This window comes from Rhipicephalus sanguineus, chromosome 5, assembly GCF_013339695.2.
Source record: "Rhipicephalus sanguineus isolate Rsan-2018 chromosome 5, BIME_Rsan_1.4, whole genome shotgun sequence".
Lineage (NCBI taxonomy): Eukaryota > Metazoa > Arthropoda > Arachnida > Ixodida > Ixodidae > Rhipicephalus > Rhipicephalus sanguineus.
This window is the reverse complement of record NC_051180.1, coordinates 8899713-8913078: the sequence shown is the minus strand read 5'-3', so window position 1 is coordinate 8913078 and position 13366 is coordinate 8899713. Positions and strand designations below refer to the sequence as shown.

At 46.8% G+C, this 13366-nt stretch overlaps 1 protein-coding gene across 2 annotated transcripts in view; it reads right to left on the bottom strand.

The window, feature by feature from the left end:
• The window catches only part of LOC119393181 (dipeptidyl peptidase 9), an 86692-nt gene that overhangs the window by 61924 nt on the left and 11402 nt on the right, over nucleotides 1–13366 (bottom strand). For both annotated transcript variants that reach the window (XM_037660019.2, XM_049416135.1), the window contains exons 4-5: nucleotides 12393–12561; nucleotides 2422–2526 (exon numbers count right to left, since the gene is read on the bottom strand). In XM_037660019.2, coding sequence (XP_037515947.1) covers nucleotides 2422–2526; nucleotides 12393–12561 — 274 coding nt within the window. The remainder of the gene's footprint in view (nucleotides 1–2421; nucleotides 2527–12392; nucleotides 12562–13366) is intronic.

The window sequence follows — 13366 nt, the reverse complement described above, 5'->3', positions numbered from 1 at the left end:
CAGCAGAGAGACCTGAATCACGCCAGAAATTTTTCAGAGCTCCATGCAAAGACTGACAGTTTTCGTGAAGAACTGCAAGGTATTAGTACTAATCCTGCTTATACATCGTCATTCATCGATGAATTGCATGACGTTCTTGGCTATGTCGTCACTCGGTATCCTTCGTCACCAATTTTTCTTTTTGGTGACATGAATTTTCCTAACATCACCTGGCACACTGGTGTTCCTCTGCTCAAACCCTTTTCAACATAATCCCAATAGTTCCTAGATTTTTGTAATTGTTTTAACTTTACCCAGGTTTTAACGAAACCCACAATGGTAACTAATGAATCGTCTAATACATTAGACCTAGTTTTGTCAACACATCCAGACTTCATATCCCCAATTATTTATCTTCCTGGTCTGAGCGACCATTTGGTGCTACATTTCGACATCACCATGTCTTTCTCACCATGTCTTTCTCACTCCGCTCTTAACTATCAGCCCATTTCACTAACAAGCATTTCGTGTAAACTAATGGAACATGTACTGCACTCATATATTGCAAAATTTTTAGAATCAAATTCATTTTTTACATCGGCCTAACACGGTTTTAGGCGTACGTTTTCTTGTGAAACCCAGTTGCTTCTTTTCACTCATCACCTGCACACCATTCTAGATAAACAATCTCGAATTGACTGCATTTTCTTGGATTTTGCAAAAGCATTTAAAAAAGTCAATCCCGCTTTACTAATGTATAAGCTCTCCTCTCTCAACCTTTACTCTAATGTACTGGCATGGCTCGACTACTTTCTAACAAACCGTTTTCAGTACGTCACTGTTAACGGTCATGACTCGCCAGAAATAAGTGTAACATCGGGTGTACCACAGGGCTCAGTTTTGGGACCACTGCTGTTTTTAATTTATATTAATGACCTACCTAACTGCGTCTCTTCATCCGTTCATTTGTATGCCGACGACTGTGTGCTTTACAGAGAAATACGTACCGATGATGATAAAAACATCTTGCAGACATACTTAAATAGCATTAGAAATTGGTGCGATAAATGGCTTATGAAATTAAATCCCGACAAATGCAAGCTAATGACGGTCTCCCGCCAGTTTAATAGCTCCTCAACATACAAACTGGGTGATGTTTATCTTGACCACGTGTTGTCATACCGGTACTTAGGCGTTACCATTTCTTTCAATCTAACATGGAATGCCCATATTAATGTCATTACGAACAATGCTAACCATACGTTGGGATACATACGTCGAAATTTTAGCAACGCCCCATTTTCCCTCAAGATGCTTCTTTATAAAACCCTTGTGCGCTCGAAATTGGAGTACACTGCTGCAATCTGGAACCCTCACCACGAAAACTTGATTACGTATCTTGAGCTAATTCAAAATAACGCTGCACGTTTTATTCTATCAGATTATCACCGTACATCAAGAGTATCAGCAATGAAGCGCGATTTGTCACTGCAACCTTTATCACTACGTCGCAAGTACTTCCACCTTTGCCTTTTCTATAAGAATTACCATCATCCATCACTGCGTAGTGAGCTCCATTACACCTCCCACATATCATTCCTCTTGGATTAACCACATATGCACGGTTAAAGGTACCTTCTGCTTCACAAACACATTTTCTTGCTCCTTCATACCGATCACATCAAACGATTGGAATCAGCTACCAGGTGACATCGTTTCCATCTCTGATCACTCCCTCTTTCGTCATTCTTTATCAGCTCACCTACTTCACTATAGCCCTCCCTAGTCATCCGATCTATTCCCCCTCCCTACTACTTTCTGCCTACACGTGTCAAGATGCCGGCGTTTTCGAGCAGATTCTTGATTTTTTGTGTGTCATTTCTTTTAATTTTACATTTTGTTGCTAGTACTGTATAATTTTACCACATTCACTATTTTCTTTCTGCGATTCCACTGTGAGCCACAGCTCACAGTGGTTAAACAAGTGTGAAATCACTTTCTTTGCCAAGACAATGTAGATGTTCTAATAGGTGGGTGTTAACATGTCAACCAGTTTATCCTATGCATACGTTTCCACATATAAAAAGGAGCATGTATACTACACCTGTTTTGCATTTTATGAACTTGGAATTCTCTTTTAAAGCACAACTGCATTTTCTTTCCATTCTTTCAAACTTTTTGGCGACAACAAGGTGGAGTTTGCATCTAAATAGGAGCGCTTAAAACTATGTAAACCCCATACCAGCTGGTAGCACTCTTTAGCCCATAAAAAGAACAATGGGCATAAGGCACAACTGCTAGACTGCTCCAAGTTCACAAAATGCCTAACAGGCGCAGGTCCTGTGCCACCTTCACTAAGGGCAAGCTTGACTGAAGGCACACTTGCAGACTGACCGGGACGTAAAGCATGACAGAAAATGGTGAGGAATGGGGTGTGCTCACCAATCATGGGGCACCACCAGAAGCCGACGTATCGGTTGAACTCCTCTTGGGTGACGTAGGACGGTATTCCCACACTGACCGGACTCTCCGATACACTGGCACCTTCTGCCCAGGTGGGCGAGAGAACACGAGTAAGCACAAATGCAGCAACAGCAGATTACAACATGCCTGGCTCAAACAATTCTGTAAAGCCTCATTAGTGAAAACTACAATACTAACACAAAATATCTGTCATCGAAATTTTTTCATACCATTCTATCAACTCCATATATTTTTTCACCCTTTGTATCAAAATCTTTTTCCACCGGATTCCAGGAATCTCCACATCTTGATTGCAGAATTACCAGGACAGAGTTACTACCTAAACGCTTCGATACTTTATGTGAAGTTGTGATAATATATAACCAAAAAGTGGAGACAGAATTCTGCGACCAACTGAACTCACAATTAATGATGTCAAGAAACAAAGCCCTGATATTAAGTGTCACTCGATAAGTCGAAGCTGAGCAGCCACCTTATGTGCACCCAAATCCAATGCTGACCATAGTAATGTTTCCAATAGCAGCAGCGCACAATTTCGCAGCGCTTAGGAAACAGCAAATGTGTCAAAGACACACAATACTTAATCGAAATTGCCCGTTTTCAATTTGCCACAGGAAGAAACATGTTCAAGACATTATTACAGAACTTATTCTAATGCCTGCTTTTATTTTATTTTTTTTTTGTGCAAAAATCTCTTGGGCCATGCAACCCAATAAGAAACAAAAATTGAATTGTGTGAGCGAAAATGCAATCAGAGCCGGCCTGGCCAGCATCATCCCCGCTGCCATCACAAGATGGCAGACACTATGAAGGGCTATGAAGACATTATGAAGTCCACTCAGAGCACCAATGACGACACACTATTCTCAGTCTGCTTACGAGTGCCCCCTTTAAACAAAAATGCTTCGCACTTAATAGGTCATATTACTTCTTCAGCTATTGACAAGTCAAGTCATATGTTCTCAGGATCCCAGAGATTTGCACACATTGTGGGACAAACTAGCAACGTGGCTAATCTAGCGTGCACCACCATCCTGTTTGCAAATGTTGAGCCATTTGATAAATGCAGGATATCAAATAAATCAGCAGAACATATCTTGTACTTCACTTATAGTAATAAAGTGCAATCCGCTGCTTGACATGGCTCCCATCCCATAAAGTTATGTTACCGTATATTGCCGATTATAAGTCGACTCCAATTATAAGTCGCCCCCCAAATTGCAACCCCTTCTAGAGGAAAAAAAGGTGACTCCGAACACAGCCTTATGCTGCGGCCGTAGCTCACCGATAAGTTTTTCACAGGAGGGAGTGATGCAAAGAAACATTTATTTGTCCATGAAACATTGCTTATGACTCGTCATTGCTTGAGAGAAGGACGCAGTCACGGTCATTGCCATCGTGTGAGCTACTGCTGCTGCTCGCCGTCGGAACGGGTGCCGGTGGTACTGATATGCCGCACGTGGAAAACCCCGTGCGGACCATGTCGGTTGGCAGTCCATACCAGCAGAAGTGCAGCCAGAAATTTTTTTCAGAGGGGGGGTTGAACCATCCTTTTTTTTATGTTCGTGCGTGCGTTTGTATGTGTGCGTGTATCAGTAGAACCTCGTTGATACGTTTTCGGAAAAAACGTGGAAGATAAACGTACGATCCGGGAAAACGTACGATCCGAATCCAGCAAAAGTTGAGGCTGACAAGTCCGTATAGAAGTGTAAGGGCACAAAAGATTTATTTCTCAAAAAACATAGTAATTTTCTGCTGCTGCCTCTCACCTGTGGAGATAGGTTTAGCACAAAGCTTACCCTACGAGGCGACCGGCAATGGACGCGACGTTCTCCACTGCCGCAGCGAACAAAGACGCTACGGCCGGGTTCGTCGATTCTCCGGCACGGCGCAGAAAAGGCACTCGAGGCAGGAGGTCAACAAACAACACGGGTTTATTAACCCAAGATGCAGCACGGTATGACAGTCACGGGCTTGCAGGCCGTAGAGGGAACTCCGCAAGACCGATCAAGTACGCTTGCCGGCGGCGCTACGACCATCACACAAAGGGCAGCAGTCGAGCACACGAACGAGAAGCCGCCTGCTTGAGCAGCGCGTCAACCTCTCGTGCTAGCCAGAGAGCATCTCCCGCCACGAGCGAATTGTCGGGCGCATCTTAGCTCGTAGGAGAGGAGGATGTCACCAGCGGCCCAATGGGGAATGGCGCTGCGTTGTGACGTAGGCCCGCGCAGCGCGTCAGCGTAGCGTGCCCGGACATGCCAGCGTGGGACGGAGCCGACGCTTGGCTTGCCCAGACAAAGAGGCGCCCTGGCCGCCATTTTGGCGATTGCCGGTGCCAAAGTGCGCCCGGGCTACGCGGCCGGCACGCGCGCAACAGCTGGGGAACGAGGCGCCAGGTAGGAGGACGCTCTCGATCCCCACACACCCTTGGACAAGAAAAGCTCCTTCTGCACAGACTGTAGAGCCTTGTCCGCATTTTCGTTGTTTTTCATGCAAAAGAAGCTTTGTAAAGCTTCTAGTGCAGCAAGGGCTTCGGCGAAGTTAGCCGGTCAGCGCACGCTTTCGTTCTCGCCGCTGTCTTCCGGTGCCTTGTCCCCCACCTCCTTCGCTGCGTCGCCCCCCACCACCTCCGCGACAATCTCGGCGACACTTTGCGGCTCGCAAGTTGGGACGTTGTCGTCTATCGAGACGAACTTGGCGAAGGGTGCATCGGCACCGGTGGAGAGGAACTCCTCATCGATGTCGTCGTCAATGTCAGACGCGCGCGCCACAGGGTCGTCTTCGCTGCACTCTGTATCCTCCGATGCAAGCTGCTGCCGAAAACCGCACTTCCTGAAACAGTTGCTAACCATTTCACTCGTCACACTGTCCCAAGAAGTGCTCAAGTAGTGCATCGCATCGAGAAGCGATAACTTCCTGGGGTCATCACCATGTGACACGCAAGCAAGGAAGCGTCGCACAATACATTTCCGATAGAAATGCTTCACATTGTTAATGATTCCAGCGTCGAGGGGTTGCAAGTGGCTAGTCGTGTTGGCAGGTAGAAACACAACACGAAGGTTGCGAAGGAATGACGTGTCCTTCGGATAGGCAGCGCAGTCGTCCAAAAACAGCACGCCATTGCGCCCCTTGCATCTCAGGCAGGTAACGCAGTCGGTAAGCAGTCGAGGTAACGCAGGAAGCATTAAAAAATCTCGCAGGTCATCCACGCCTTCGTGTTGTTCTTGTAGATACAAGGTAGACAAGGAATGTTCCGCAGGCATGTCGGGTTTTTGGATTTTCCAATCATCCACGGCTTCATCATGTCACTGCCGTCTTCATTGCAACAAAGCAACACAGTTACTCGGTCCTTGCTGACCTTTCCACTGTGGCAGGACTCGCCCTTCATGCTCAATGATTTGCTAGGCTGAACACGAAAAAAAAGGCCTAGTTCATCCGCGTTGTAAACGTCGCGTGGATGATAGGAATTAATTATGGTAGGGAACAGTGATAACCAGTTATCGACGTTGGCTGGATTCACACTTGCTGCCTCCCCATTCACTTGTCAGTAGGCGATGCCATGCCTCGCTCGAAAGCGACTTATCCAGCCGTTGGAGGCGGTGAAGTCATCGATGCCAAGAACATCGGCAATTTCGAGTGCTTTCTCCTTAAGCACGCTGCCATCAAAGTTAACTCCGGAGGCCCGTGCTTGCTTACACCACTTCAATAGCGCCTCCTCCAGCTCCCCATGGCGGGCTCCACGGGCTTGCTTTGTTGCACCGCCGAATACCAAAGCGTTCGTCTTGATCTCTTTCCGCTTCGACACCACGGTTTTCACAGTAGACACTGGCAGTCCAAGTTTGTTCGCTATGTCGACTCGCTTCCTCTTCGGGTTCCTGTCAACAACCGCTAGGATATTCAGCTTCTCCTTAATCGACAAGGGCTTGCGCTTCCTAGACGCAACTGCAAACTGTCTCGAATCGCGAACTACTGAGCAACGTGCAGCCTCGCACAGGGCCCAGCCTGTCTAATGCGTATATCCCTAAATTTTTTTTCCCCTTAAAGTAGCAACAATCACCGAGGCCCTGACGACGACTCTCATTGGGCGTCGCTCGTTTCCGGTGGAGGTTACCCTGCAGAGTTGTAGACACCTGATAACACAGTGGGGAATGCATCCCCCGCTAATGACAGGGGGATTAGCGGGGGGAGATAGGCGCGTCGCGTTGGCATCTTTCCCGCTAAAAGGTGCGTGGCTAACGTACTTAAATGAGCGTGCTTTGTAAATCTTCTATGTTAGAAAGAACATGGTGGCACGTATTAACACATAGCTCCATGGAGGCATTTCTAGTTTTCGCGATTTCGAGCGTAGGAGCCGGGAAATCGTATTAAGCGGGAGCGTATCAACGAGGTTCTACTGTATACAGTAGAACCCCGCTGATACATTTTTGAAGGGACCGTAGGAAATAAACGTAAGAGACGGGAAACGTAAGAGCCGAAAAACAGGAAAAACGGCAAAATATTTAGTGGTACAGAATTTTATTTCAATTCTTACGAGCAGCACGAAAATTGGCGTGCTCAGCCGCGATCTAGTCGATGGATAGAAACGCGGAGCTTAGGACGGCCTCAACACCAACAGCTGTAGGCATCAAAGAACTAAGCACACGCAATCACGACCGGCGCGGCGAGTCCGACCGCGAACCGCACGCACGACCATGCGAGCTCCAACCAGCTCGAACTCCTCCCGTTCTCCGACAAATAACGATGATGATGAGTCTACGCCAACGCGATGGCAGAAGTGAATGCCAATCTCGAAGGCCTTGCTTTCGCAAGCAATTACGTCATACACGCCATGTTTGTGCAATACAAATCTCAAAGGCTATGCTTTTGTCAATAGTAAATGCCAATCTCGAATGCCTTGCTTTCGCGAGCAGTTACGTCATAGACGCCATCTTTGCAATTTGAATCTCGAAGGCCATGCTTTTGTTTGCATCAATTGAAAGATTCTGTTGCTTGCGCCTCTCATGCGGCTAATATTACGGTCAAACGAGGCCAAGCTGCGTGAAAATGCACCATGGCTGCTCTCTTTGGTAGTCACTCGGTCGGCTCCGAGCGCACTTCGCGACATATCATACGGGAACGGTCGGACAATTACGACGTAGCAGCGGGGTTCCCAATACATTGTATCCTATGGGAGCTATGCTGGGACCGGTGGAAAACGACGAAACAGCCGGGAAAACGCAGCAGTGAGGAACGTAACAGCGGGGTTCTACTGTATACACATGCAAAATCGAAAAATTTCAGGGAGGGTTTAAACCCCCCCCAACCCCCCTGGCTACGCCCGTGCATACCAGGCATCGTTGACAGTACGTGCTTTTGCTTCAATATCATCGTAGGAAACACTCAGGCTCTTGCTTCTCTGGTCGTGAACCCAATCTCAAACCGCCTCCTCAACGGCAGGGTATCCTACAGACTTCGGTCTGCAAAAGGAACGGCATGTAGCAGCGCACGCAAAGATCTTGGTCCTTTGTTTTCTCGATTGCCTCACGCACTTTTCCGACACATCAAACTTGCACCCTGCTTCAACGTTGCTTTCTGACTCTGCGTAGAGGATCGCTTGCCTCTTGAAAGCAGCGCTGTACTGTTACCGGCGTAGCGGTGGCATCTTGGCGTCCATTTGGCACCGTCGCAAATTGCGCACACCACTGCTCACAAGCGAAGCAAAATGCAGAAATGGCGAACAGCCGTGAGTGCAAAAAGATGCGAAGATGCATGTAGGCGCACGTGACTGGTCATGTGGCTTAGTTCCCCGCGAAGTGTTGCCAGCCCACACAGCGCTGCCAGCTTTTCTGTGGAACACCGATGGTGTGTCAACGAATCGTTTCTATTGTATGAAAACAAAAACCGCCGGGCGCATCGCAAGATAAATTCCTCTTTATTCATAGAGCATCGTTCGCCCTCTATCAAAGGTTTGAAATGCTGCTTTCGAGACCCTGTTTCCCAAGTAGTTCACATTATTGCCACATGGCGGCGATTTTAAACGCGCTCCGTAGTTTCGCCAGTTTCGCCTCGCGTGGTTTCACTATAGTTTCGCGATTGTCGTGGCAGATAAAAATGTCCGGCTCCGGAAGTGGCGCGCGCGCGTTGGGAGATAGCTGTTGCCGCGACTCCACTGCCTCTGCGGCTGATGTTATCGATGCGTCGAATAGCAGGAAATCCGAAGACGACGACCTTTCGTCGGACCCCACAGATAAGTCGACTTTAGGATTCCCCGTATAGGTCGACCCCCAAACTTTGGAAGGTCATTTTATGAAAAAAACGTCGACTTATAATCGGCAATATATGGTAATTAATATTCCTTGTCATTTTTTTAACACTGTATGTATGAGTTGAAGTCTTGAATATGCGCTGTTTTAAACAATAACGACGACAAAGACGCAGAGACAGGCAGAGGTAGACAGGACAAAGCGCAACTTTCAACTGCTTTATTTCGTGCGTTGTTTACATGTACAGTGGAACCTCGTTAATGCGTACTTGCCGGGAACACCGCATAACTACGCACTAAACGGTAGTACGCATTAACCACCAAGTAAAAATTTGCATCTCCTCGCATACGCCATCGCCGCCAGCAAAGAAATAAATACAGTGCCACAGCAAATATTGCCTAAAGTACCCACTGCAAAGCCTATTCTTTCTTTTTGCCAAACTGGAGGAAAGATTCTGGTACTCTCGCACGACCGTCCAATAGTGCCGATAGCGCGCGGTGGCGACGCCAAGGAGCATTTCGGAACTATTACCAGGGTCCGGTATACGCAGTGACCAACGTAGCGACAGAACGGACAGTGTCGGCTTTCCGCGATATATGTGTGTGCGTGTGTACCGCGCTCTGCTACTAAATAAAATTTGACACAGTTCCAGTGAAACGCGGGACGGCTGCGTGAAGCCGATCGTCTCCTGGCTAGTTGCGTGCAGCGCGTCGCCTTCTCGGCTCACGCCGTCACTGCCGGGCCGCAAAGCCGCTTGCTGTACCGCACGCGCGCATTTGTCGTGGGAGTGTTCTTCGTACCCACTTCGCTCCAGACCGTGCACAGATGCGGCGATGAGCACAGATGAGCTTGTTCGGTTAACGCGGCGATGACAAACTTCCTGCAAGCGATGCGCACTCCGCGACGCTCTAGCGATCCTGGCAGCGGACGGAAGCGCGTTTAGGTGGTCGCCCAATAAAAGCGTGCAGTATGGTTACAACAGCGCTATGCTTGCTGTACCGTACGCGTGCGTTTAGCGTGATAGCGTCTATGCAAAGAGGTTTCTCGTCGCCCACGACCAGCAACGCTCAACTCCGCAACAGCGAGCTGCTTTCGTTTCTACAAAGCGGCGCGCGCTTGAACACGGCCCCGCACAACGAGGCGGCAGCGATCGGCGGCCCAGCGCGTTCAGGTTGTCGCCTATTAAAAGCGTGCAGTAGGCTTAAAGTAGTGCTGCGCCGCACGCGTGCCCGAGCAGATATCTGAAGATACTTATTGTGATAAGGTTGTCGGCGATAAGTCATGCTGGCGCGTTCGTCGGTGGCCGCCGCCTCACCTTCGTTCTTTCCCGACGCTTACCCGCAAAGGCATCGCCGCAATCGCGCGGAAGTCGGAGTCGGTGATCGACCGATCTACGCACTTCTCGAAAAGACTGAAAACCTTTGGCGGCACATTGTGGCGTTGGGAAGTTCAGCGGCGCAGTAAAATTTCATGGCACAAAACGTTATCGCGGCACGCAGGGTACGCACTAACCGGTAGGCGTAGGGTGAAGCACTACGGCTTAAGCGGTCAGCGAATGCATTAGGCTCTATGGGACTCGATCGGGGATTCGTCGCATCTACGTTTTAACCGTTAGTACGCTTAAAGCGGGTACGTATTAACGAGGTTCGACTGTATATCGAGTACAAGGCACACGTCATAGCGATAAAAACAGAGCACCCTCGCCTACACGACATCCATCTTTAACGTTTTCACCACGAGATTCACTTCGCCAGAAGATAAATGTGTGGACGGCATGCTGATGCAATTTTCGTCACCCAAAGAAGCCATGATAGCTGCTTCACAAACCAATCTCTCTCTGTCGTCTTTCACGTGTTTGACGATTTTTGTTTGAGCAAATTCAGGCGTGCATGAGCATCAGTTACAATGTGTAGCTAGACTCCCTGGACGGGTTATTTGTTCGCAATTGTACTGATGCTCTTCGAGTCTTGTGTTGATGCATCTCAAAGTTTGTCCAATGTAGTGCTTTCCACAAGTTAGTGGAATACTGTACACTACTTCAATGTCACACTCGACAAAACTCTTGTTTTATTTTACATCTCTTGCATTTTTGGGTTTCATCTGCATTGTTAATTTTGTTACAAAGACTCATCAGCTTTCAAGGTCCTGAAAATACAACAGGAAGATCATGTCTGTTTGCTTTCTTTTTTAGTCTATGTGATACCGTGTGTACATAAGGGATCACCACCGGTCACTTTCGCTTTTCGGCTTCTACATTCTTCTTTCTTCCTGACACATCCCGTAGCATCTTTTCCGCATCAGGTGCACTTTCAGAGTCCGGAAAACCACTTCTTTTCAACCTTCCCACCTGTACATGCAAGCTTTCTGACATAAAATGTTCACATTATTTTTAATTGACTGAAATAAGCAATTCTGTGCAACACTTTTTTAAGTTTAGAATGGCCACTGCAATCCTCATCAGCCCTTTTTCGCCTTTCATCATGTCCCGTCGGATCGTGGGTATGTGGGTTCAAATCATGCCTGTCAAGACTTTCTTTAGCCAAGAATTTTTCTTTCTTTCTCTCTTTTTGTGCTCATTCTTTCATCCATCAGAGTTATTCCATCCCATGCCAGACAAATCAGTGAATGCGTTCTGGGAGTGAAGCAGAGAATGAAGAACAGGAAACGAGGAAGAGGAGTACGAAGATAGCGAGTGCCAGTTCATGATGATGATAGTTTTCTGTTTGCGGATTACAACCGACGGCTGGCATAAACAGCTCCGCTATTAAAATTAGATTTAGAAGAGTAACGACACAAAATTTTGAAGGCGAGATAACTTGTGTGATAGATTTATGTGGACACACATGCATCATCCACAAAACATCAACGGTTAATATATTCTAGAACGTATTTGAAATAAATTTTAAAGCACATGTCGCGCAGCTTCATGTAAAATGCACCACTTCATGACATCGACACCAACTTCGTTCCAATGTAAACAACCACCAACCACTTACACCAAAAGTTTGCGTTGGGTGTCACGCTTGTTGTGAGCACTCTCTCCAGCGCTCCAGACCTTTTCAACAGAAAGAGGAGGCACCTTCTTTATGCACTTGCACAAAGGATGACATCCTTGTCTCGGCAGTGCAATTTTGAGGCGGTCACGCATATTTACAGCCGCCCAGAGGGGATTATTGTGGCACCATGGGAGGCTTCCTTGAAATGTGTTGTCAACACGGTGCTCTCTGTTTTGTGTGCTCATGGAGCCAGTTGTGTTTACACAAAAACCCCACTGGGTCCCACCTGTTGGCACCCTTTGAAACCGAAACTGCGACTGGGTGCTACAAAAATGACTCCAAATAATTAACAGTCACGCACTCGAGCAAACGAGGTTCATAGCCATGATAAGTGGGTTGTTGGCTACTTATTGCCACAGAAAAAACGAGATATATAATTTTTGTGTCAGTACTCCTTTAAAACGTCTCAAAGTTCGACACAGGCTACTTGAGACGCCACGGTGGACAACTCCAAGTTAATTTTTGCCATTTGAAGTTCGTTCATGTGAACTTTCAGCCTGAAAGATGAGTGTTCTGCTCTAGCCTTACTGCAAAACTGGAAAATAAAGTCCAGGCACTAGGGATCAGCAGCACAATGCAACAAAAAATGAACCACCACAGTGGGAAGAAAAAAAATAATAAAGAGACGCACCTGAGCGAGTGTGTGTGAGCCGTGCCTCAGCTCCCGAGCCCAAGTGAGTAACCCACAGGTCCCCTGCTGCCACAAAGGCCACGACATCACCGTTGCATGGACAAAGCTGTGCATTAAGGCGTGCACAGCTTAAAGATGTGCGCAGCTCCACTGGGAAGTGTGGACCACCCTGCATCCACAAGGGAATAGGCCAATAAGTGATGACGTAGGGCTTTTTTAAGCGCACAGTGAGAGTTTTTTTGTTAAACATTTCTGATCTGTCAATAATTTGAGGAGTCCAATCATTTAAACTCACTGCTTAGTCATGATAAATGCACCTATAATTCTATGTTGTCAAACACATTCTAATTCCATACCTGCCAACCTTAACAGTTGAACAATTATTACAGCAGAAGCCAAGAAATTCTAAAATTTCATGAATAAGTAAGTACTGTTTTACTACTTAAAGTATTGACAGTTTAGTTTTAAAATTTGGAGAGCTCACTCTGTAGAGATATTGCGAACGAGAATCTTGCTATAAAAACACAACAAGCATTTTAACGCAAGACTGTTTTATGCCAGTGTCCACCAATAAGTGACTCACATCATTCCCGCCATTTTTTTTTTTTTATTCACATCATTTGTCACAGAACTGCTGTGAGTAAAAGGGCATGCAGGTAAGTCGGAAACAAAAGAAAAAAAACTCAGTCAGAAATAACTGGTTGAGCCACTCTATCAAGGAATCAAACCTCTGACGCCACAGCTCTGAAGCACAGAAGCTGAATTCGCTGACCACTATGCCACGAATGCAATCAGGTCTCTTAACACAAACGCGCTATATGCTTTATGTATATGCCATGTTATGAATATGTTATACAGTAGACTGTTGATAATTTAAACTCGAGGGAACCTCATTATTTTGTTTCAACTATCAGAAGTTTCAATTAATTAGAAGTTCTCATAAATATGGGCAACATACCAACTTGTGCTGTGAT